At 40.2% G+C, this 22,951-nt stretch overlaps 1 protein-coding gene across 1 annotated transcript in view; it reads left to right on the top strand.

Annotated features, from left to right (window-relative positions):
• The window catches only part of LOC307064927 (phosphatidylinositol 3,4,5-trisphosphate 3-phosphatase TPTE2-like), a gene marked incomplete at both ends in the record, with an annotated part of 86,651 nt that extends 67,054 nt beyond the window's left edge, over positions 1-19,597 (top strand). The window contains 4 exons of the mRNA XM_079721634.1: positions 2,454-2,545; positions 13,770-13,868; positions 15,165-15,235; positions 19,471-19,597. Of these exons, the coding sequence (XP_079577760.1) occupies positions 2,454-2,545; positions 13,770-13,868; positions 15,165-15,235; positions 19,471-19,597 (389 nt within the window). The remainder of the gene's footprint in view (positions 1-2,453; positions 2,546-13,769; positions 13,869-15,164; positions 15,236-19,470) is intronic.
• Between the last annotated feature and the right edge of the window lie 3,354 nt (positions 19,598-22,951).

The following is a 22,951-nucleotide window of genomic DNA, read 5'->3' on the forward strand; positions in this document are numbered from 1 at the left end:
ACCTGTGGAGCTACCTGGAGGCTGGCAGAAAGGCCCTTCTACGGCCCAAGCTTTAAAGAAAAATCCGCATGGAGTCTGGTAGGAAGGGAGGAGAAGTGATCTGGTCGACACCTGCACCCTTGGTGGGGCACCCAGACGTGGAGGGGGGTGTCATGGGCTTGGGGAGCCTCCCTGGGGAGCAAGGGGTTTGAGCCACACATTTGGCATTCCAGCCCTGGGGTCTGACACCAGGAGGATGAGTCCCCTTAGCTGTTTTGAAAGCCAGTGGGGCTCAGCGGAGGCTGTACACCACTGAGCCCTCACTCAGAGAGTGAGTGGTTGCTTATACCCCCATCCTGGCAGACGCAGCAGCCTGAACACTCTGACCAGGGAGAAAGCAGCCTTGGCCAGTGCTCGGTCACTGCCCACATTTAGGAGTGAAACTACTCCAGGCCAGGGACTGACACCGCCAGCGGGAAGGAAACCAGCTCAGCAGTGAGGCACCAACCCCTCCGGCCCTGACCCAGCCTCTAACCAAGGGTGCTCAGTGGGGAAAATGTAAAACCAGCACAGAAGTGCAGCCCCAAACCCTTGAGCCCCTGCTGCATCCCAAACCAAGGTGGAGACGGCCGTGTGTCACACACAGGGTCGCACCTGGCTCCGGCTCTAGCCCCTCCATCTCCAGCCCCGCTTCCCACCAAGGTGCTGGCTGCCACCGCACCCCAGGGGCAGATGGGACCTGTGCTCACTTCTCCCACCAAAGCCACTGAGCATACGCAGACTACATAGTCCTGCACAAGGGCACGCCTTCAAGACTGGGATAGGTAACTGATTCACTTAATTTCATAGAGACAGAGAAAGGTAAACAAAATGAGAAGACAAAGGAGTATGTTTCAAATGGAAGAACAGCAACAAAAAAAAAAACCCCTAAAGAATAATCTTCCTTTGAGATGATGATCACAGCAGACTGTCAGGAAAAAGTGTGATAGATTCTGAAATGGGCAGTGTCTTCTCTAGGCCTACCTCCAGGGTTACCTTCACCTCTCATGGTCTTTAAGCTATTTTACAACTCTAAGTGGTAGAAAACTGATAATAATGCAAATAATTTTTGTACATAAAAATGCAAATAAGTTAGTTGTGTCTAGCAGAATGCAACTGATTATTGACCTGTTTTGTATTTATTTGTAAATTCATTTCATCATTCCTTATCTGCCCATAAATGTGCAGTACTTTGAAACAGCTGTAGCATTTGACTTGTTCCTTAGTAATAAGTTAAAATGTTTGACGTGTTGAAAAATGCATGTACAGGACAGTGCTGTGGTATGCAACAATTTCTATAAAACAAAAGGAGAATATATTTGTTCGTGTGTATATACATATATAAAACCTCTGGTAGAATATATATTCATATTTGATTATATATGCATAAAAAACTAGAAACTAGTAATAGGGGTTATCTGTTTGGGGCTGGAGAACTAAACAGGTGGGAGATAGGGAAAATGGAGACTTTTCACTTCATGCCTTTTATACCTTTTATTTGTAAATCGTGCAAATATACTTAAATTATTTAAAAAGTTTTAAAATGTGTGGGAATTAGTTTAAGCTCATAAAGCAATGCCCTTTTCCTGTCACGTGAGAAGTGTCTGACTTCGTTTAGCTCTACGTTTTCACTGACTTCTGGTTGACATCCGTCGAAGTTCTGCAGGTGGGTGGGACAGAGGGAACTGAGGCAGAGAAAGCCTGATTCCTCAGGACACGTTGTGTCAGTGAGAACAAGGTTAAATGAGCACAGAACAAACTGAATGTAACAGTTAAGAGTGATGGTTATATGACTTTATGAGAATATTTGTTTTAGTTCTGTACCTCTAGTTCTGTGCGTATTTAAGTGAAATATGCAGGGTGGAAGGGAAAGCTGGAAAAATTATTTGGAGGCTTGAGAAACCAGCCCTTTCATGAAATGCTGAAGTAAGTGGGTCAATTAAATTGAAAAAAGAAAGGGGAAGAAACCATTTGTCTGTAAATATATGCTGAACATAGCAGGAACATTGGGATACAGCTATCCTATATTTTCCATAAACTGGATTTAAAGTAGCGCAAGAGGAATTTAGACTATTTATTATTGAGAAACATCACAATTAGAAGTCTGAAGAAAGCAACACATCAACAAGAAAGGTTGCACATCCCCTTCCCTAATTTTTTTTTTCTATGAAGGTGAAGTGATGGGATTCTAAATTTTAGAAGCTGAACAATGTCTTTTTTTTTTTTTTTTCTCCAGCCTCATAAATTCTGCTTTAGGGGACAGAACTGAACTTGAAGCCTTGTCTTTCAAAGACAAAATCCATGCAAGAGCCCAAATGATTCAATATTGACACACTGTTAGCTGGGATAATTTTTTCTCTTTTTAATCCATATTGTTAATCGGTGAGACATTTTGATCTTTGCTCTAACCAGCCTAACTTTTTAATTTCATTCAGGTGTTGGAGAAGGCAATGGAAATGATCTAAAAGTACAAATAATAATGCAAGGACAGCCTGTCTTCTTCTGTTCTGCTTCCAAAAACTGTAGGGTAAGAGAAAGCATAGAAACTGAAAATTCTAGTGTTTGTTTTAAATCTCAGTGTCAAATCAGCATGTGGCCCTCCCCAAACCATCCCTCACCACAGGGAGAGGCTGTGTTGCTTTCTGGTTACCATCCAACTTGGTGTCCCTGGGTTTGGATTTGAGTCAAGAGTTAAATTTATTGTTCAAAATAGTGTTCAGGGGAAATAGTTTTCCAGAATATATTTTCAGTTCAGAGTGGTGCTTTGCCTTTCACTTTTCCACAAATGCCAAGCATGTTCCCAGGAATCTATCAGAGTTTTAAATTCATGGATCTGTCACTTTTAGCCATATTCTCTTCTTCTTGGTCATTTTTATTATATGGCACTGATTCTGAAATTTTAATGTGCATGAAAATCACCTAGAGACTGGTAAAGATGCAGATTCCTAAGTTATACCCCCAAAGTGTGATTCAGGAAATGTGGAAAGGGGCCCAGGAAACTCTACACTTGGCAATGTCTCAAGTGATTCTAACTCAGCTATCCTATGGGACTGCACAGTGAGAAGCAGCGCAGGGGTGTATGGATCGGGGAGGAATGTCTTTGGGACCAAATAGTCAGTTTTCTCAAAGGCTGAAGAAAAGGTTAAGACTACAAACCTTTCCTGGAGCAACAGGAAAGCTTCCTTCATGGGTGTAAGAAATATAAACTTTTATTTTTTATTTTTTTTTGCGGTACGCGGGCCTCTCACTGTTGTGGCCTCTCCCGTTGCGGAGCACAGGCTCCGGACGCGCAGGCTCAGCGGCCATGGCTCACGGGCCCAGCCGCTCCGCGGCATGTGGGATCTTCCCGGACCGGGGCACGAACCCACGTCCCCTGCATCGGCAGGCGGACTCTCAACCATGCGCCACCTGGAAAGCCCAGAAATATAAACTTTTAAGATTCTTTCTCAGGCTTTGGTCTCTAGTTCTCCTATTACCTCTCCTCTTCCTTCTTTTTACTCCCCTGACCCCCGGGAGGGGGCACTCCCCCCAGGCCTCATCCCTGGCTTTCTGTTCTTATCTCCACACATACTCTATTCTTGGTTCTACACATCCATTCCCCTCCTTTAAACTATAATATCTTCTTTCATTCACTTGACACATATGTATGAGCCCCATACATGGGGTAGACGCAGGAGCTGCAATGTGGGCATTCTTTACCCTAGCAATTCAAACACAGTTGTCAATCCAAATTTATCCAATGAACTTTTCATCTGCTTCTGCAAATGGCACCAGCATTCTCTTACTCAGACTTTCAAATCTGGTATCATCTATGATTCTCTCTCTTTTTTGTTTTTTTTTTTTTTTTTGGCGGTACGCGGACCTCTCACTACTGTGACCCACCCGTTGCAGAGCACAGGCTCCGGATGCGCGGGCTCAGCGGCCATGGCTGACGGGCCCAGCCGCTCTGCGGCATGTGGGATCTTCCCGGCCCGGGGCACGAACCCGCGTCCCCTGCATCGGCAGGCGGACTTTCAACCACTGCGCCACCAGGGAAGCCCTTTGATTCTCTCTTTGCCCGTGGCCCCTAAATCCAGTCAGTCACCAATTCCTGCTGATGAGACCACTGGAATCTCTCTTCACTCGCTCCCTTCCTGTCCCCATTTCCACTACCCGGTGTAGGACCTCATTTGCTCATGCCTAGACTTCTCCAGTGGTCTCCTTTCCTTAGCTTTCTCCTATACAGGGCAGTATATAGGGTCCTGCAATATGCATCCTGAAATACTGCTGTCAGTGTAAAAAGCTGTAGCTAGAGCAGAAGACACACTGTGTACCCACGGTCAAAGCTAGTTAATATCTTTGGCGCAATATCCTTTCTTTTTTCTGGCTGTGAGGCATGCGGGATCTTAGTTTCCCAACCAGGGATTGAACCCATGCCCCCTGCAGTGGAAGCGTGGAGTCTTAACCACTGGACCACCAGGGAAGTCCTTTTGGCTCAGTATTCTTATCTGTAAAATAAAGGTTACATCTCAAGTGTTGTGAGGATTGAATTAGATAATATATGTGAAGTTGCTTTGTGAGTTATACATCACTAAATAAATGTTAGATGTGATCATTACCAGCCCAACTTTATCACCTAGGAAATGCTCCACTCTAATCTTCAACAACTTCATTCCTATTTTCCTGGGTCTTGAATTCTCAAGATAGAGCCCTATCATACCTGAGCTTATTCGCATTAGTAACGTGGCCTGCTGTCTCCATGCCAGGTAGACTGGGTCCCCTCTGGCCCTTGGAACACAACACTCTAATTTCTGTTTCCTGTTTTTGCTGGTCTTTCCCCTCTTTCCCCTCCTCCAGCCCTGCCCTCCCAGTCCCCTGTCTGAACTGGATTCTCTTTACAGAGCTCCTCTTTTTTAAAAATTGAAGTATAATTGACATACAATATTATATTAGTTTCAGGTGTACAACATAGTGATCTGACATTTATATACATTATGAGATGATCACCGATAAGTTTAGTTACCATCTGTCACCATTTAAAGTTATTACAACATTATTGACTATATTCCCTATTCTGTATATTACATCCCCATGACTTATTTATAACTGGAAGTTTGTACCTCTTATTCCCCTTCACCTATTTCACCCATCCTCCTATCCCCTGCCAACCACCAGTTTGTTCTTTGTATCTATGAGTCAGCTTCTGTTTTATGTTCATTTGTTTTTTAGATTCTACATGTAAGTGAAATCATGCAGTATTTGTCTTTCTTTGACTTAATACACTTAGCATAATACCTTCTGAGTCCATCCATATTGTCACAAATGAAAGATTTCCTTCTTGTATGGATAATATTCATATATACATACATGTGCATATATATATATATATACAGACACATATATACCTCACATTTTCTTTGTTGATGGACTTAGGTTGCTTCCATATCTTGGCTATTGTAAATAATGCTACAGTGAACATAGGGGTGCATATATCTTTTCAAATTAGTGTTGTTGTTGATGGTTTTTTTTGGATAAATACCCTGAAGTGGAATTGTTCAATCATGTGGTAGTTCTATTTTTAATTTTTTGAGGAACCTCCATACTGTTTTCCATAGTGGCTGCACCATTTTACATTCCCACCAACAGTGAAAGAGGGTTTCTTTTTTTCCACACCTTCACCAATGTTATTTTTTGTCCTTTTGATAATAGTCATTCTGACAGGTATGAGGTGATGTTCTGGTTTTGAATTGCATTTCCCTGATGATTAGTAATGATGAGCATTTTTTCATGTGCCTGTTGGCCGTCTGTATGTCTTCTTTAGAAAAATGTCTGCTCTAGGTCCTCTGCCCATTTTTCAATTGGATTGTTTCTTGTTTTGATGTTTCTTTTTTAAGTTTTATGAGTTATTTTTATATTCTGGATATTAACGCCTATTGGATACATAATTTACAAGTATCTTCTCCCATTCAATAGATTATCTTTCCATTTTATTGCAGGATTCCTTCACTGTGCAAAAGCATTTTAGTTTGATGTCCCACTTGTTTATTTTTGCTTTTGTTGCCCTTGCCTGAGGAGACGGATCCATAAAGGTATTGCTAAGATCAAAGTCAAAGAGCTGACTGCCTATGCTTTCTTCTAGAAGTTTTATGGTTTCAGGTCTTACATTCAAATTTTTAATCCATTTTAACTTTATTGTCATATGTGGTGTAAGGTAGTGGTCCAGATTCATTCTTTTGCATGTAACTGTCCAGTTTTTCCAACACTGCTTATTGAAGAGATTGTCTTTTCCACTTTGTATATTCTTGTCATCTCTGTTGTAGATTAATTGACCATAAGTGTGTGGATTTATTTCTGGCCTCTCTATTCTGTTCCATTGATCTATGTATCTGTTTTTGTTCCAGTAACATACTGTTTTGAATACTATAACTCTGTGATATAGTTTGAAGTCAGAAAAACGGATACCTCCAGTTTTGTTCTTTTAAAGATTACTGTGGCTATTTGGGGTCTTTTGTGGTTCCACACAAATTTTAGGATTCTAGTTCTGTGAAAAATGCTCTTGGTATTTTGATAGGGATTACATTGAATTTGTATATTGCTTTGGGTAGTAGCATGGACATGTTAACAATATGAATTCTTCCAATCCATAAGCACAGTATACCTCTCCATTTAATTGTGTCACATTTACATCTTTCATCGACATAGTTTTCAGAGTGCAGGTCTTTCACTTCCTTGGTTAAACTTATTCCTAAGTATTTTATTCTTTTTCATGCAATTTTACTTATTTTTTATTTATTTAAACTTTTTTATTTATTTATTTTTGGCTGTGTTGGGTCTTCGTTTCTGTGCGAGGGCTTTCTCTAGTTGCGGCGAGTGGGGGCCGCTCTTCATCATGGTGCGTGGGCCTCTCACTGTCGCGGCCTTCTCTTGTTGCAGAGCACAGGCTCCAGACGCGCAGGCTCAGTAGCTGTGGCGCATGGGCTTAGTTGCTCCGCGGCATGTGGGATCTTCCCAGACCAGGGCTCAAACCCGTGTCCCCTGCATTGGCAGGCAGATTCTTAACCATTGTGCCACCAGGGAACTCCCACGGCCTTTGTTTTTAAAAATTGGTTTTATTTTTGGGGATTTTTAAATTGAATTATAGTTGATGGACAATATTATATAAGTTACAGATGTACAACATAGTGATTCACAATTTTTAAAGGTTATACTTCATTCACAGTTATTATAAAATATTGGCTATATTCCCTGTGTTATACAATATATCTTTGTAGCTTATTTATCTTATACATAATTTGTACCTCTTAGTCCCCTACCCCTATCTTGCCCCTCCCCACGTCCATCTCCCCACTGGGAACCACTAGTTTGTTTTATATCTGTGAGTCTGTTTCTTTTGTTATATTCCCTAGTTTGTTTTATTCTTTATATTCCACATATAAAGGATATCATACAGTATTTGTCCTACTCTGACTTATTTCACTTAGCATAATACCCTCAAAGTCCATCCATGTTGTTGCAAATAGCAAATTGTTCTTTTTTATGGCTGAGTAGTATTCCACTGTGTGATATATATGTGTGTGTTTGTGCGTATATATATATCTATATATCTATATATATATCTATATATATAAAGTATATGTTTATCTATCGCACAGTGGAATACTACTCATATGCCACATCTTCTTTATCCATTCATCTGTTGATGAACATTTAGGTTGCTTCCATATCTTGGCAATTGTAAATAATGCTGCTATAAACTTTGGAGTGCATGTATGTTTTCGAATTAGTGGGAGTTTTTTCTGTATACATACCCAGGAGTGGATTGCTTGGTCACATGATAGTTCTATTTTTTGGTTTTTTGAGAAGCCTCCATACTGTTTGCCACAGTCGCTGCACCAATTTACTTTCCCACCAACAGTGTATGAAGGGTCCCTTTTCTCCACATCCTTGCCAACATTGGTTGTCTTTTTTTTTTTTTTTAATCTTTATTGGAGTATAATTGCTTCACAATTCTGTGTCAGTTTCTGTTGCACAACAAAGCAAATCAGCCATATGCATACACATCCCCATATCCCCTCCCTCTTGAGCCTCCCTCCCACCCCCCCATCCCACCCCCTAGGTCATCGCAAAGTACCGAGCTGATCTCCCTGTGTTATGCTGCTCCTTCCCACCAGCCAACTGTTTTACATTCGGTAGTGTATGTATGTCGATGCTACTCTCATTTCGCCCCAGCTTTGCCCTCCCACCCCATGTTCTCAAGTCCATTTTCTATGTCTACCTCTTTTTTTTTTTTTTTTTTTTTTTGCGGTACACGGGCCTCTCACTGTTGTGGCCTCTCCCGCTGCGGAGCACAGGCTCTGGGCGCGCAGGCTCAGCAGCCATGGCTCACGGGCCTAGCCGCTCCGCGTCATGTGGGATCTTCCCGGACCGGGGCACGAACCCGTGTCCCCTGCCTCGGCAGGCAGACTCTCAACCACTGTGCCACCAGGGAAGCCCCTATGTCTACCTCTTTATTCCTGCCCTGCAACTAGGTTCATCAGTACCATATACATATATTTTTTAGATTCCATATATATGTGTTAGCATACGGTATTTGTTTTTCTCTTTCTGACTTACTTCACTCTGTACAACAGACTCTAGGTCCATCCACCTCACTACAAATAACTCAATTTCGTTTCTGTTCATGACTGAGTAATATTCCATGGTATATATGTGCCACATCTTCTTTATCCATTCAATTCATCTGTCAATGGACATTTAGGTTGGTTCCATGTTCTGGCTATTGTAAATAGTGCTGCAATGAACATTGTGGTACGTCTTTTTTTTTTTTGGCTGTGTTGGGTCTTTGCTGTGCATGGGCTTTCTTTAGTTGCAGTGAGCAGGGGCTACTCTTCGTTGCGGTGCACGGGCTCTTTTTCGGTGGCTTCTCGTGTTGCAGAGCACGGTCTCTAGGCGCCTGGGCTTCAGGAGTTGTGGCTTGTGGGCTCTGGAGCGCAGGCTCAATAGTTGTGGTGCACGAACTTAGTTGCTCCACGGCATGTGGGATCTTCCCGGACCAGGGCTCGAACCTATGTCCCCTGCATTGGCAGGCGGATGTTTAACCACTGCGCCACCAGGGAAGCCCCATGTCTCTTTTTGAATTATGGTTTTCTCAGGGTATATGCCCAGTAGTGGGATTGCTGGGTCATATGGTAGTTCTATTTGTAATTTTTTAAGGAACCTCCGTACTGTTCTCCATAGTGGCTGTATCCATTTACATTCCCAGCTACAGTGCATGAGGGTTCCCTTTTCACCACACTCTTTCCAGCATTTATTGTTTCTAGATTTTTTGATAATGGCCATTTTGACTGGCATGAGGTGACCTCATTGTAGTTTTGATTTGCATCTCTCTAATAATTAGTGATGTTGAGCATCTTTTCATGTGCCTCTTGGCCATCTGTATGTCTTTCTTGTGAAATGTCTATTTAGGTCTGCCGCCCATTTTTTAACTGCACTGTTGTTGTTTGTTTGTTTGTTTGTTTTTTACGGTACGCGGGCCTCTCACTGCTGTGGCCTCTCCTGTTGCAGAGCACAGGCTCCGGACGCACAGGCTCAGCCGCTGTGGCTCACGGGCCCAGCCACTCTGCGGCATGTGGGATCCTCCTGGACCGGGGCACAAACCCGCGTCCCCTGCATTGGCAGGTGGACTCTCAACCACTGCGCCACCAGGGAAGCCCTGTTTTTTTGATATTGAACTCCTTGAGCTGTTTGTATATTTTGGAGGTTAATCCTTTGTCCATTGTTTCATTTGCAAATATTTTCTCCCATTCTGAGGGTTGTCTTTTCATCTTGTTTATGGTTTCCTTTGCTGCGCAAAAGCTTTTAAGTTTAATTAAGTCCCATTTGTTTATTTTTGTTTTTATTTCCGTTACTCTAAGAGGTGGGTCCAAAAAGATCTTGCTGTGGTTCATGACTGTCAGAGTGTTTTTCCTATGTTTTCCTCTAAGCGTTTATAGTGTCTGGTCTTACATTTAAGTCTTTAATCCATTTGGCGTTTATTTTTGTGTATGGTGTTAGGTAGTGTTCTAATTTCAGTCTTTTATATGTAGCTGTGCAGTTTTCCCAGCACCACTTATTGAAGAGGCTTGTCTTCTTTTTGATGATAGCCATTCTGACAGGTTTGAGGAGATGTCTCATTGTGGTTTTAATTTGCATTTATCTGATGATTAACAACGTTGAGCATCTTTTCATGTGCCTGTTGGTCATCTGCACGTCCTCTCTGGAAAAATCTCTATTCAGGTCTTCTGCCCATTTTTTAATTGCCTTTTTTTTTTTAATGTTGAGTTGTAGGAGCTGCTTATATATTTTGGATATTAACGCCTTATCAGTCATATCATTTGCAAATATTTTTCCCCATTCAGTAGGTTGTCTCTTCATTTTGTCATTGGTTTCCATTGCTATGTAAAAGCTTATATGCTTAATTAGGTCCCATTTATTTTTGCTTTTGTTTCATTTGATTTAGGAGACAGATCCAAAGAATTATTGCTCTAATTTACATCAAAGAGTGTTCTGCTTACGTTTTCCTCTAGGAGTTTTATAGTATCCAGTCTTACATTTAGGTCTTTAATCCATTTTGAGTTTTTGTACATGGTGTTAGAGAATGTTCTTTTACATGTGGCTGTCCTACAGCCTTTGTTTTAAAGTCTGTTTTGTATAATATAAGTATTGCTACCCCACATTTTTGTTTCTATTTGCATGGAATATTTTTTTGTATCCCTTCACTTTCAGTCTGTGTGTGTCTTTAGATCAGAAGTGAATCTCTTGTAGGCAGCCTATAGATGGGTCTTTTTTTTTTTTTTTTAATCCATCAGTCACCCTATGTCTTTTGATTGAAGAATTTACATTTAAAGTGATTATTGATAGGTTGTACTCAATACCATTTTGTGAATTATTTTCTGGTTGTTTTTGCAGTTCTTCTATGTTCCTTCTTCTCTTGCTGTCTTCCTTTGGAATTTGATAACTTTCTTTAGCATTATGTTTGAATTCCTTTTTCTAATTTTTCTCAATATTAGGTTTTTGGTTTGTGGTTAATTTGAGGTTCGTGTATAGCAGCCTATGTGTATAGCAGTCTATTTTAAGTTGATTACTTAAGTTCTACATTTTTACTCCCCCCACTCCATGTTTTATGTTTTTGATACATTTTACATCTTTTGATTTTGTATACCTACTAATTATTGTAGTTATAGTTGATTTTACAACTTTTGTCTTTAAACTTTATAACCTTTGTAAGTGGTTGATCCACTGCCTTTACTCTACATTTGCTTTTACCAGGGAGATTTTTCCTTTCACATGTTTTCTGATTTCTAGTAATGGCCTTTTCTTTCTTCCTTAAAGAAGTCCTTTTAACATTTCTTGTACGACTGGTTCAGTGGTGAACTCCTGTAGTTTCTGCTTGTCAGGGAAACTTTATACCTCCTTCAATTCTGTACAATAACCTTGCCGGATAGAGTATTCTTGATTGTAAGTTTTTCCCTCTCAGTACTTTGAATATATTGTGCCACTCGCTTATGGCCTGTAAAGTTTCTGCTGAAAAATCAGCTGATAGTCTTATAGGGATTCCCTTGTACATCACTAGTTGTTTTTCCATTCTTTTGCACCTAATATGCTCTTGACTCCATCTACTGTATTGTTCCTTTCAGTAATTGTATTCTTCAGCTCTGATTGGTTCTTTTTTATATCTCTTTGTTGAAGTTCTCACTGTGTTCATTCTTCTTCCAAGTTTGGTGTGTATCTTTATGGGTATTTGAACACTATCAGGTTGATGACTTATGTCCATTTCGTTGGTTCTTATCCCAAAGTTTTGTCTTGTTCTTTGATTTGGAACATATTCCTGTCTCCTCATTTGTTTCTGTGTATTAGGTAGATTAGCTACATCTTCTGGTTTTGAAGAAGGTTTTGTAGGTGGTTTCCTGTGGGGCCCAGAAGAGCAATCCCTGCTAGTCACCAGAGCCAGGGATGTTTTCTGTGTGGGCGGCATGTGCCCGTCCTGTTGTATGGTGCCACAGTTGCTGCAGTCACACTGGTGGAAGGGGCTGGCCCCCAAGCCAGCTGCCTGTGTGGCCTGGCCCCAGCTGCTGCACATTCACTGGTGGACAAGGCTGGCCCCAGTGTGGCTGGCTGTGGGGCCCAACCACAACAGTTGCAGGTACAGTTGTGAGTGGGATTGGCTCCCACCCTGGGAGGAGGGGGACTATAACCAGCCAAGGACTCCCGCTGGATATGGCAGGGTGGCAGCTGCTTTGGAGGGGTGCCAGCTGGGAGGAGCTGCTTTGGGCAGGAAAGGTCTGCAGGGGAATGCTGGTGTTGGGGTGAGTGGTGGTAGCAAGGTAGATGGCAAATGTTTTGAAATGGCACCTGCCAGTGCTGGGCCAGCCTAGGTAGAAGGAGAATTTTTTAAATGATGCCCACCAGCACTTTGTTGCCCAGAGGCGTTTCTTCCCCCCCTTTGGCACTCACCCTCAAGTTCATGAATGTACTTCACATACGGCCTGGGCACTTTGCAAAGTGCTGCCTCTGTCCTGGGACTCAAAGTGAGTGAATTTGTGTGTGTGCCCTTTAAGAGCAGAGTCTTGGTTTCCTACAGCTCTCCTGGATACAAGCCCTGCTGGTTTTCAAAACCAGATGTTCTGGGGGCTCATTGTCCTGGTGCAGGTCCCCAGGGCTGGGGTGCCTGATGTGGGGCTCAAACCCCTCTCTCCTTAGGGAGAACCTCCGTGTTCTTGAGGTCCCCTCCCACTTGGGGGTAGCCGTGTTGGGGGTATGGGTCCTGCTGAGACCACATCTCTGCCCTCCTCCTGTCTCAATGTGTTTTTTTCTTTATATCCTTAGTTGTAGGAGAGCTGTTCTGCTAGTCTTCAGGTCTTTCTCAAGGAGAGCTGTTGCACACGTAGCTGTAGTTGTGGAGTGTCCGTGGCAGCATCTTCCTACTCCACCATCTGGATCCCGCCTCAGTGCTCCTCTTCATTTATACAAATCCTTCCACGCCCATCTCAGTTTCTACCTCCTCGGTGACACTTTCTCATTCTACGCCTGTTAGCCTCCCTGAAGCACACAGCTGCACCCTTACTCTTCATCATACAGCTTAACACGTAGTTCTATGCTATTCTGCTATTGTTCCTGATGTGTTTTACTCCCTGAAGCATCAACGGAGTCTTCACTTTGTTTTGTATTTTTCACAGGGCCTAGCACAGACCTTTCTCACTGTGGGGGTCATTATCATACAAGGGTGTATCCGTAACAAATAATCAGTATAGCTTCAGAGTCGTTCATTCCAGAAACTTGGCCTACCTTTGGTCACTCCATCCAGCAGTCTGCTACTGACAAGGCCTAGGATCCCATCAGCAAACACATTTTTGATAAAATGTGAGCAACTAGGCATTGCTTTTTAAATACGCCTACTAGCTTTAAAATTGAGCTTCTTATGTATTCCCAACATATGAAAATTAGGTGACACACATTCAACACTAATGTTTACTTGGTTAAAGTCTAATAGAAAATTGAATACCTTGCTTTTCAAGTGTTCCACCATAACCCTCAACCACGATGGCCTGTTAAAAATGTTACCAGTATTGCAACTTTATAGAAATAAATATTAACATTTATACATGTAGTCATTGGGCTATGAGACCAAGAGTACATGATTAAATAGAAGAAGCCTCAGTAAGTGAACGTGAACTTCACTGTTGTCTCATTATCAGTTAAGTTTATAGTTCTGAATTCCATGTGTTCATCCACAGATGGTTCATGATGCTGAAACAGACAGAGTAATAATTAATCTATCCAACTGTCCAGCTCTGTATGATGAGGTGAAAGTGAAATTTCTCTCTTCTTCTTCGGTGAGTAATCAAGAAACAATCTATGCTGCTAATCTTGTCTAGTCTTCTGAATGATTCTGGTTTGGGATTTCCTTTGCTACAATTCCCAACAAGGGAGATGACAGGAGATGTCAACCCCTAGTCAGGGATGGGGAGATGAAACAAGTCAGATTTCTATATCGAATTTTTTTGTAAAAAGAAAATATGTAATTAAATATATTTTTGCTCATTTGTTTTCTAAATTATATACAATTTGCATGTATTAATTTTCAAATAAGAAAAAAATACAAAAACCCAGATGTTAAAAACAAAAAAAAACCCCAAGGTATAAAGTACATAGCAGTGATATTTTTGGTTTGTATCTTTAAAACACATTGCTCCCCATAACTTATAAAATACGTTAAAGTGAGGGAGATTTTGCTTTCCTCTCAATTGATGTATAATTCATTTAAAGTAGCATATTTAATCCAATATTTATGAAAAATAATATCTGCCATTGTCATTACAGTATAATTGATGTTACCATTTATCAAATGTTTGTCTGATTATTCTGTATATAGCAAATTTCTAAGCCCCAATAGTTTCATTTTCCTATTAAATCATCAACCAGATCCGCCAACGTATAACTGTGTTTGCTCAATTTAAAGCTTATTTCCTGTGCCCTCCTGCATCCCCTGCTTTCTCCCTGTTGGCGGAGAATTTACTAAGTTTGAAATGGTACATGTGTTGAAGCAAGTGGCTGGGATAGCTCCCCTTGAATAACGGAGCCAGTCTGAATTCTCTGAATCAGTGGTCTCTAAGCAGAAGCACTGGTGTAGGGGCACTAGCTAAGGGGATGTTGGTGATACCTGGCCTTTGTGATTGTCAAGGGTCATGAGATGAAAGCACTTTCAGAAATCTTAGGTATTTCTATCATCATCAATCGTGGTTAATTATCCAATGTAGCTGCTCCTTGTAGGAACGGATGATATTATTGGGGCAGAAATAGACATAGGTACTTAGTAGATTCCGTTTAGCACTATCCGAACGAGATTAAAAGACCAGTGTCTAAATTTATAAATATCTATCATAGAGAAAATACATGTCCTTAAAAATTTTGCTAGAAATGGCGAGAGAAAGGAACAGCAATCTCTCAAAGTCTCTGTCTTGGTGTCTTGAGTATAATGTTGACGGTAAGTGCTGCATATTCAATAGCTGCAGTTATTTGATGAATGTACAGATGAATAAAGGAAGGGATTTTAATCCCTTTGGAAAGATTATTTTTCACAGTAAAATGGAAACTAAGAACTAATTTTTGTTTTTACCATGTCTTTTTAGGCTCTTCCTAAATACTATGACAACTGTCCATTTTTCTTTTGGTTCCATACGTCATTTATACAAAATAACAGGTATGGCTATGGTATAATCCAGTAGAAACAGCTTAGTCTCGAATGTTTATGTAAGAGGTAATGACAAGTCTTTTGCTAATTGCCATAAGCCCAATTTATAGAAACCAAAAAATCCTTGAGTCACTGTTCTTCATTGCCTTCCTTATTGTGATCTGATTATTTTAAAAATATGCCTATTTTTTTAACATCTTTATTGGAGTATAATTGTCTTACAATGTTGTGTTAGTTTCTGCTGTATAACAAAGTGAATCAGCTATATGTATACATATATCCCCATACCCCCTCCCTCTTGCATCTCCCTCCCACCATCCCTATCCCACCCCTCGAGGTGGACACAAAGCACCGAGCTGATCTCCCTGTGCTATGCAGCTGCTTCCCACTAGCTAGCTATTTTACACCTGGTAGTATATACAAATCCATGCCACTCTCTCACTTCTTCCCAGCTTACCCTTCCCCCTCCCCGTGTCCTCAAGTCCATTCTCTATGTCTGTCTTTATTCCTGCCCTGTCCCTAGGTTCATCAGAACCAATTTTTTAGATTCCATATATATGTGTTAGCATACAGTATTTGTTTTTCTCTTTCTGACTTACTTCACTCTGTATTATAGACTCTAGGTCCAATCACCTCACTACAAATAACTTGATTGTTTCTTTTTATGGCTAATATTCCATTGTATATATGTGCCACATCTTTTTTCTTGTTGTTGTTGTTTTAACATCTTTATTGGAGTATAATTGCTTTACAATGGTGTGTTAGTTTCTGCTTTATAACAAAGTGAATCAGTTATACGTATACGTATGTTCCCATATCTCTTCCCTCTTAAGCTTCCATCTCTCCCACCCTCCCTATCCCACCCCTCTAGGTGGTCACAAAGCTGATCTCCCTGTGCTATGTGGCTGCTTCCCATTAGCTATCTATTTTACATTTGGTAGTGTATATATGTCCATGCCACTCTCTCACTTTGTCACAACTTACCCTTCCCCCTCCCCATATCCTCAAGTCCATTCTCTAGTAGGGCTGTGTCTTTATTCCTGTCTTGCCCCTAGGTTCATAGTGACTTTTTTTTTTTTTTAGATTCCATATATATGTGTTGGCATACGGTATTTTTCTCTTTCTGACTTATTTCACTCTGTATGACAGACTCTAGGTCCATCCACCTCACTACAGATAACTCAATTTCATTTCTTTTTATGGCTGAGTAATATTCCATTACATATATGTGCCACATCTTCTTTATCCATGCACCTGTTGATGGACACTTAAGGTTGCTTCCATGTCTTGACTATTGTAAACAGAGCTGCAATGAACATTGTGGTACATGACTCTTTTTGAATTATGGTTTTCCTCAGGGTATATGCCCAGTAGTGGGATTGCTGGGTCATATGGTAGTTCTATTTGTAGTTTTTTAAGGAACCTCCATACTGTTCTCCATAGTGGCTGTACCAATTTACATTCCCACCAACAGTGCAAGAGGGTTCCCTTTTCTCCACACCCTCTCCAGCATTTATTGTTGGTAGATTTTTTGATCATGGCCATTCTGACTGGTGTGAGGTGACACCTCATTGTTATTTTGATTTGAATTTCTCTAATGATTAGTGATGCTGAGCATTCTTTCATGTGTTTGTTGCCACTGTGTATATCTTCTTTGGAGAAATGTCTTTTTAGGTCTTCTGCCCATGTTTGGATTGGGTTGTTTGTTTTTTTGATATTGAGCTTCATTTTTCATATTGAGCTTGTATATTTTGGAGATTAATCCTCTGCCAGTTGCTTCATTGGCAAATATTTTCTCCCATTCTGAGGGTTGTCTTTTCAACTTGATTATGGTTTCCTTTGCTGTGCAAAAGCTTTGAAGTTTCATTAGGTGCCATTTTTTGTTTGTTTTTATTTCCATTTCTCTAGAAGGTGGGTCAAAAAGGATCTTGCTGTGATTTATGTCATAGTGTTCTTCCTATGTTTTCCTCTAAGAGTTTTATAGTGCCTGGCCTTACATTTAGGTTTCAAATCCATTTTGAGTTTATTTTTGTGTATGGTGTTAGGAAGTGTTCTAATTTCATTCTTTGACACGTGGCTGTCCAGTTTTCCCAGCACCACTTATTGAAGAGGCTGTCTTTTCTCCATTGTATATTCTTGCCTCCTTTATCAAAGATAAGGTGACCATATGTGTGTGAGTTTATCTCTGGGCTTTCTACCCTGTTCCATTGATCTGTATTTCTGTTTTTGTGTGAGTACCATACTGTCTTAATTACTATAGCCTTGTCATATAGTCTGAAGTCAGGGAGCCAGATTCCTCCAGCTCCGTTTTTATTTCTCAAGATTACTTTGGCTATTTGGGGTCTTTTGTGTTTCCATACAAACTGTGAAATTTTTTGCTATAGTTTTGTGAAAAATGCCATTGGTAGTTTGATAATTGCATTGAGTCTGTAGATTGCTTTGGGTAGTATACTCATTTTCACAATGTTGATCCTTCCAACCCAAGAACATGGTATATCTCTCCATCTGTTTGTATCCTCTTTAATTTCTTTCATCAGTGTCTTACATTTTTCTGCATACAGGTCTTTTGTCTCCTTAGGTAGGTTTATCCCTAGGTATTTTATTCTTTTTGTTTGCAGTGGTGAATGGGAGTGTTTCCTTAATTTCTCTTTCAGATTTTTCATCCCTAGTGTATAGGAATCAAGACATTGCTGTGAATTTTGGATCCTGCTACTTTACCAAATTCATTGACTAGCTCTAGTACTTTTCTGGTAGCATCTTTAGGATTCTCAATGTATAGTATCATGTCATCTGCAAATAGTGACAGTTTTACTTCTTTTCCGATTTGGATTCCTTTTCTTCTCTGATTGTAAAAATATGGCTATTCTTGAGACCCACTGTTGCATTATCCTCAAGGTCCATGCCATAGGACTGTGTTATAAAACATACTAGAAGCAGATCTTGAGTGTGGCAACAAATCCCTCCCATGAAAGTTTAATATGAGTTTGTTCAGTACCTTGAATATGGCAGGTCCTCAGTACGTGTGGATTTACTGATGACTGACCAACACCAAATTCTGTGCCACAGGAAGGTGTCATCCAGGGAGGCTTCAGCTAGTTTAAAAGCGAGTTGACACACTTACATCTAGGGCAGAAGTTATAAGACACAGTAAGTATCAGTGAGGACAGCTTTTAAAAAATCAGTAATAGTCTCCCATTTAAAACTGATTTTCTTATAACTAAATCGGGTAATCTATTTTTAAAAAGTAATTGATTTGAAGAGTATTCCAAAGAACCTCTATCATATCTGAAACTCATTCCTGAATCTAGAAGTTCTCCACGTCTTCTATTCTGTGGTGCTGAAAATTTGAGGTTGGTATCACCATACCATTCAATACAAAAGGAAAGATAACATTCAAAAAACCATACAGAAGAGTTTTGAAGAAGTGGTTATGATTGTATGTGGCATGAATTGACAGTTCCCATGACATACAATCCTAGCCTTTTCTTCAAATGTAGACTGCATCTAATCCCACCTCAAGTCCACTAAGGTGATGGTAAATAAAAACCTAGACTAAACACCTACAATGCACACACATTTAGTGGATATTGATAGAGTGAACTTTGGATTTGATGGAACATTTTTACCAATTTGTCCCCTGGATGTATCCAGACAGAAAACTGCGACTTATAACATGAGCGAAGTCCCTCAAATAGACATCGAGGTGGAACTTCATTTGGTACTACTTCTCAAAAGTGGTTCTTGCTAAAGGGCACAGTTTTTTCCTTTAAAACACCATGTTCCTAGTAGAGAAGCAACATGCTAGATCACTTTTCTCCTCACTTTTATACTTTCTGAAGATTTAACGTGTGAATGTCCATACTCCTTGGTAAAGCTGTTTTTATTATGCGACTTAATTTACCCAAAATGCCAACTTCATCATTTAAAAGACACTTGTTGTTACTGGGTTGTAATATACATCTAGTCTGCTTTATCACATATAGAAATTAAATATAGATGTTCATTCCATAAAAGGCAATATTAAAAGGATCAGTGATACGTTCTTACTGAAGGTCATGATATTTTTGTGTCTTAAGAGAGAAAGTGGGAGAGCTGGTCTTTGAAAGCTAATTAGATGCAGAGGAGGGGTCGAGACTGATGGTGGCCAGCAAGGCTTTTTTTTTTTAAAGCTCTAACAAGGGTGTCCTACAGCATGGCTTTTCTGTTAGTCCTACAATAAAATGTAATTTTTTTTTCTATTCTAGGCTTTATCTTTCAAGAAGTGAATTGGATAATCCCCACAAACCAAAAACATGGAAAATTTACCATCCAGAGTTTGCAGTCGAGGTCTATTTTGATGACGTGACCAACTGTAGTTCCCCTTCTGGCTAGAATCATGTTCTTCCCAATCCGTGCTACCTATTAAACCTATTTCCTTGCTGATGTATTTACATATATATATATATATATATACATATATCCTTGAGAACTGTATTAAATATATACAAGGGAGAATGTCAATGGCAATCGTTTTTTTTGAAAGAAGTAACAGTTTTCATTTGTATTGAGATAAATTTGAAACAGTACACAGGAACGTCAGTTGTCACTTAAGGACTCAGAAATAAAACTTTCCTATCAAAGTAACATATTTATAAATTGTGATTACCCCCAATACTGTGGGTTTATTTACTTATATATTTTTGGACAAGTATTCATTCCCTGCTTTGTTTTTATTTTATTTTATTTTATTTTATTTATTTTTTTTTTTATTTTTTGCTTTATAACAAATTTAATCGGTTATACATATACATATGTTCCCATATCCCCTCCCTTTTGCGTCTCCCTCCCACCCTCCCTATCCCACCCCTCCAGGCGGTCACAAAGCACCGAGCTGATCTCCCTGTGCTATGCGGCTGCTTCCCACTAGCTATCTACCTTACGTTTGGTAGTGTATATATGTCCATGCCGCTCTTTCACTTTGTCACAGCTTACCCTTCCCCCTCCCCATATCCTCAAGTCCATTCTCTAGTAGGTCTGTGTCTTTATTCCTGTCTTACCCCTATGTTCTTCATGACATTTTTTTTTTAAATTCCATATATATGTGTCAGCATACAGTATTTTTCTTTCTCTTGCTGACTTACTTCACTCTGTATGACAGACTCTAGGTCCATCCACCTCATTACAAATAGCTCAATTTCATTTCTTTTTATGGCTGAGTAATATTCCATTGTATATATGTGCCACATCTTCTTTACCCATTCATCCGATAATGGACACTTAGGTTGTTTCCATCTCCGGGCTATTGTAAATAGGGCTGCTATGAACATTTTGGTACATGTCTCTTTTTGAATTACGGTTTTCTTAGGGTATATGCCCAGTAGTGGGATTGCTGGGTCATATGGTAGTTCTATTTTTAGTTTTTTAAGGAACCTCCATACCGTTCTCCATAGTGGCTGTACCAATTCACATTCCCACCAGCAGTGCAAGAGTGTTCCCTTTTTTCCACACCCTCTCCAGCATGTATTGTTTCTAGATTTTTTGATGATGGCCATTCTGACTGGTGTGAGATGATATCTCATTGTAGTTTTGATTTGCATTTCTCTAATGAGTAAAGATGTTGAGCATCCTTTCATGTGTTTCTTGGCAGTCTGTATATCTTCTGTGGAGAAATGTCTATTTAGGTCTTCTGCCCATTTTTGCATTGGGTTTTTTGTTTTTTTGTTACTGAGCTGCATGAGCTGCTTATAAATTTTGGAGATTAATCCTTTGTCAGTTGCTTCATTTGCAAATATTTTCTCCCATTCTGAGGGTTGTCTTTTGGTCTTGTTTATGGTTTCCTTTGCTGTGCAAAAGCTTTGAAGTTTCATTAGGTCCCATGTGTTTATTTTTGTCTTTATTTCCATTTCTCTAGGAGGTGGGTCCAAAAGGATCTTGCTGTGATTTATGTCATAGAGTGTTCTGCCTATGTTTTCCTCTAAGAGTTTGGTAGTGTCTGGCCTTACATTTAGGTCTTTAATCCATTTTGAGCTTATTTTTGTGTATGGTGTTAGGGAGTGATCTAATCTCATACTTTTACATGTCCCTATCCAGTTTTCCCAGCACCACTTATTGAAGAGACTGTCCTTTCTGCACTGTACATTCCTGCCTCCTTTATCAAAGATAAGGTGACCATATGTGTGTGGGTTTATCTCTGGGCTTTCTATCCTGTTCCAGTGATCTATCTTTCTGTTTTTGTGCCAGTACCATACTGTCTTGATTACTGTAGCTTTGTAGTATAGTCTGAAGTCAGGGAGCCTGATTCCTGCAGCTCCATTTTTCGTTCTCAAGATTGCTTTGGCTATTCGGGGTCTTTTGTGTTTCCATACAAATTGTGAAATTTTTTGCTCTAGTTCTGTGAAAAATGCCAGTGGTAGTTTGATAGGGATTGCCTTGAATCTGTAGATTGCTTTGGGTAGTAGAGTCATTTTCACAATGTTGATTCTACCAATCCAAGAACATGGTACATCTCTCCTTCTATTTTTTTTTTTTTTTTTTTTTTTTTTTTTTGCAGTTCGCAGGCCTCTCACTGTTGTGGCCTCTCCCGTTGCGGAGCACAGGCTCCGGACGCGCAGGCTCAGCGGCCATGGCTCACAGGCCCAGCCGCTCCGCGGCATGTGGGATCCTCCCGGACCGGGGCACGAACCCGCGTCCCCTGCATCGGCAGGCGGACTCTCAACCACTGCGCCACCAGGGAAGCCCTCTCCTTCTATTTGTATCATGTTTCATTTCTTTCATCAGTGTCTTATAATTTTCTGCATACAGGTCTTTTGTCTCCTTAGGTAGGTTTATTCCTAGATATTTTATTCTTTTTGTTGCAATGGTAAATGGGAGTGTTTCCTTGATTTCACTTTCAGATTTTTCATCATTAGTATATAGGAATGCCAGAGATTTCTGTGCATTAATTTTGTATCCTGCAACTTTACCAAATTCATTGATTAGCTCTAGTAGTTTTCTGGTAGCATCTTTAGGATTCTCTATGTATAGTATCATGTCATCTGCAAACAGTGACAGCTTTACTTCTTCTTTTCCAATTTGGATTGCTTTTATTTCCTTTTCTTCTCTGATTGCTGTGGCTAAAACTTCCAAAACTAGGTTGAATAAGAGTGGTGAGAGTGGGCAACCTTGTCTTGTTCCTGATCTTAGTGGAAATGGTTTCAGTTTTTCACCATTGTGGATGATGCTGGCTGTGGGTTTGTCATATATGGCCTTTATTATGTTGAGGAAAGTTCCCTCTATGCCTACTTTCTGCAGGGTTTTTATCATAAATGGGTGTTGAATTTTGTCGAAAGCTTTCTCTGCATCTATTGAGATGATCATATGGTTTTTCTCCTTCAATTTGTTAATATGGTGTATCACGTTGATTGATTTGCATATATTGAAGAATCCTTGCATTCCTGGAATAAACCCCACTTGATCATGGTGTATGATCCTTTTAATGTGCTGTTGGATTCTGTTTGCTAGAATTTTGTTGAGGAATTTTGCATCTATGTTCATCAGTGATATTGGCCTGTAGTTTTCTTTCTTTGTGACATCCTTGTCTGGTTTTGGTATCAAGGTGATGGTGGCCTCGTAGAATGAGTTTGGGAGTGTTCCTCCCTCTGCTATATTTTGGAAGAGTTTGAGAAGGATAGGTGTTAGCTCTTCTCTAAATGTTTGATAGAATTCTCCTGTGAAGCCATCTGGTCCTGGGCTTTTGTTTGTTGGGAG

The sequence above is a fragment of the Hyperoodon ampullatus genome (assembly GCF_949752795.1).
Source record: "Hyperoodon ampullatus genome assembly, chromosome: 16".
In the NCBI taxonomy this organism is placed as follows: domain Eukaryota; kingdom Metazoa; phylum Chordata; class Mammalia; order Artiodactyla; family Ziphiidae; genus Hyperoodon; species Hyperoodon ampullatus.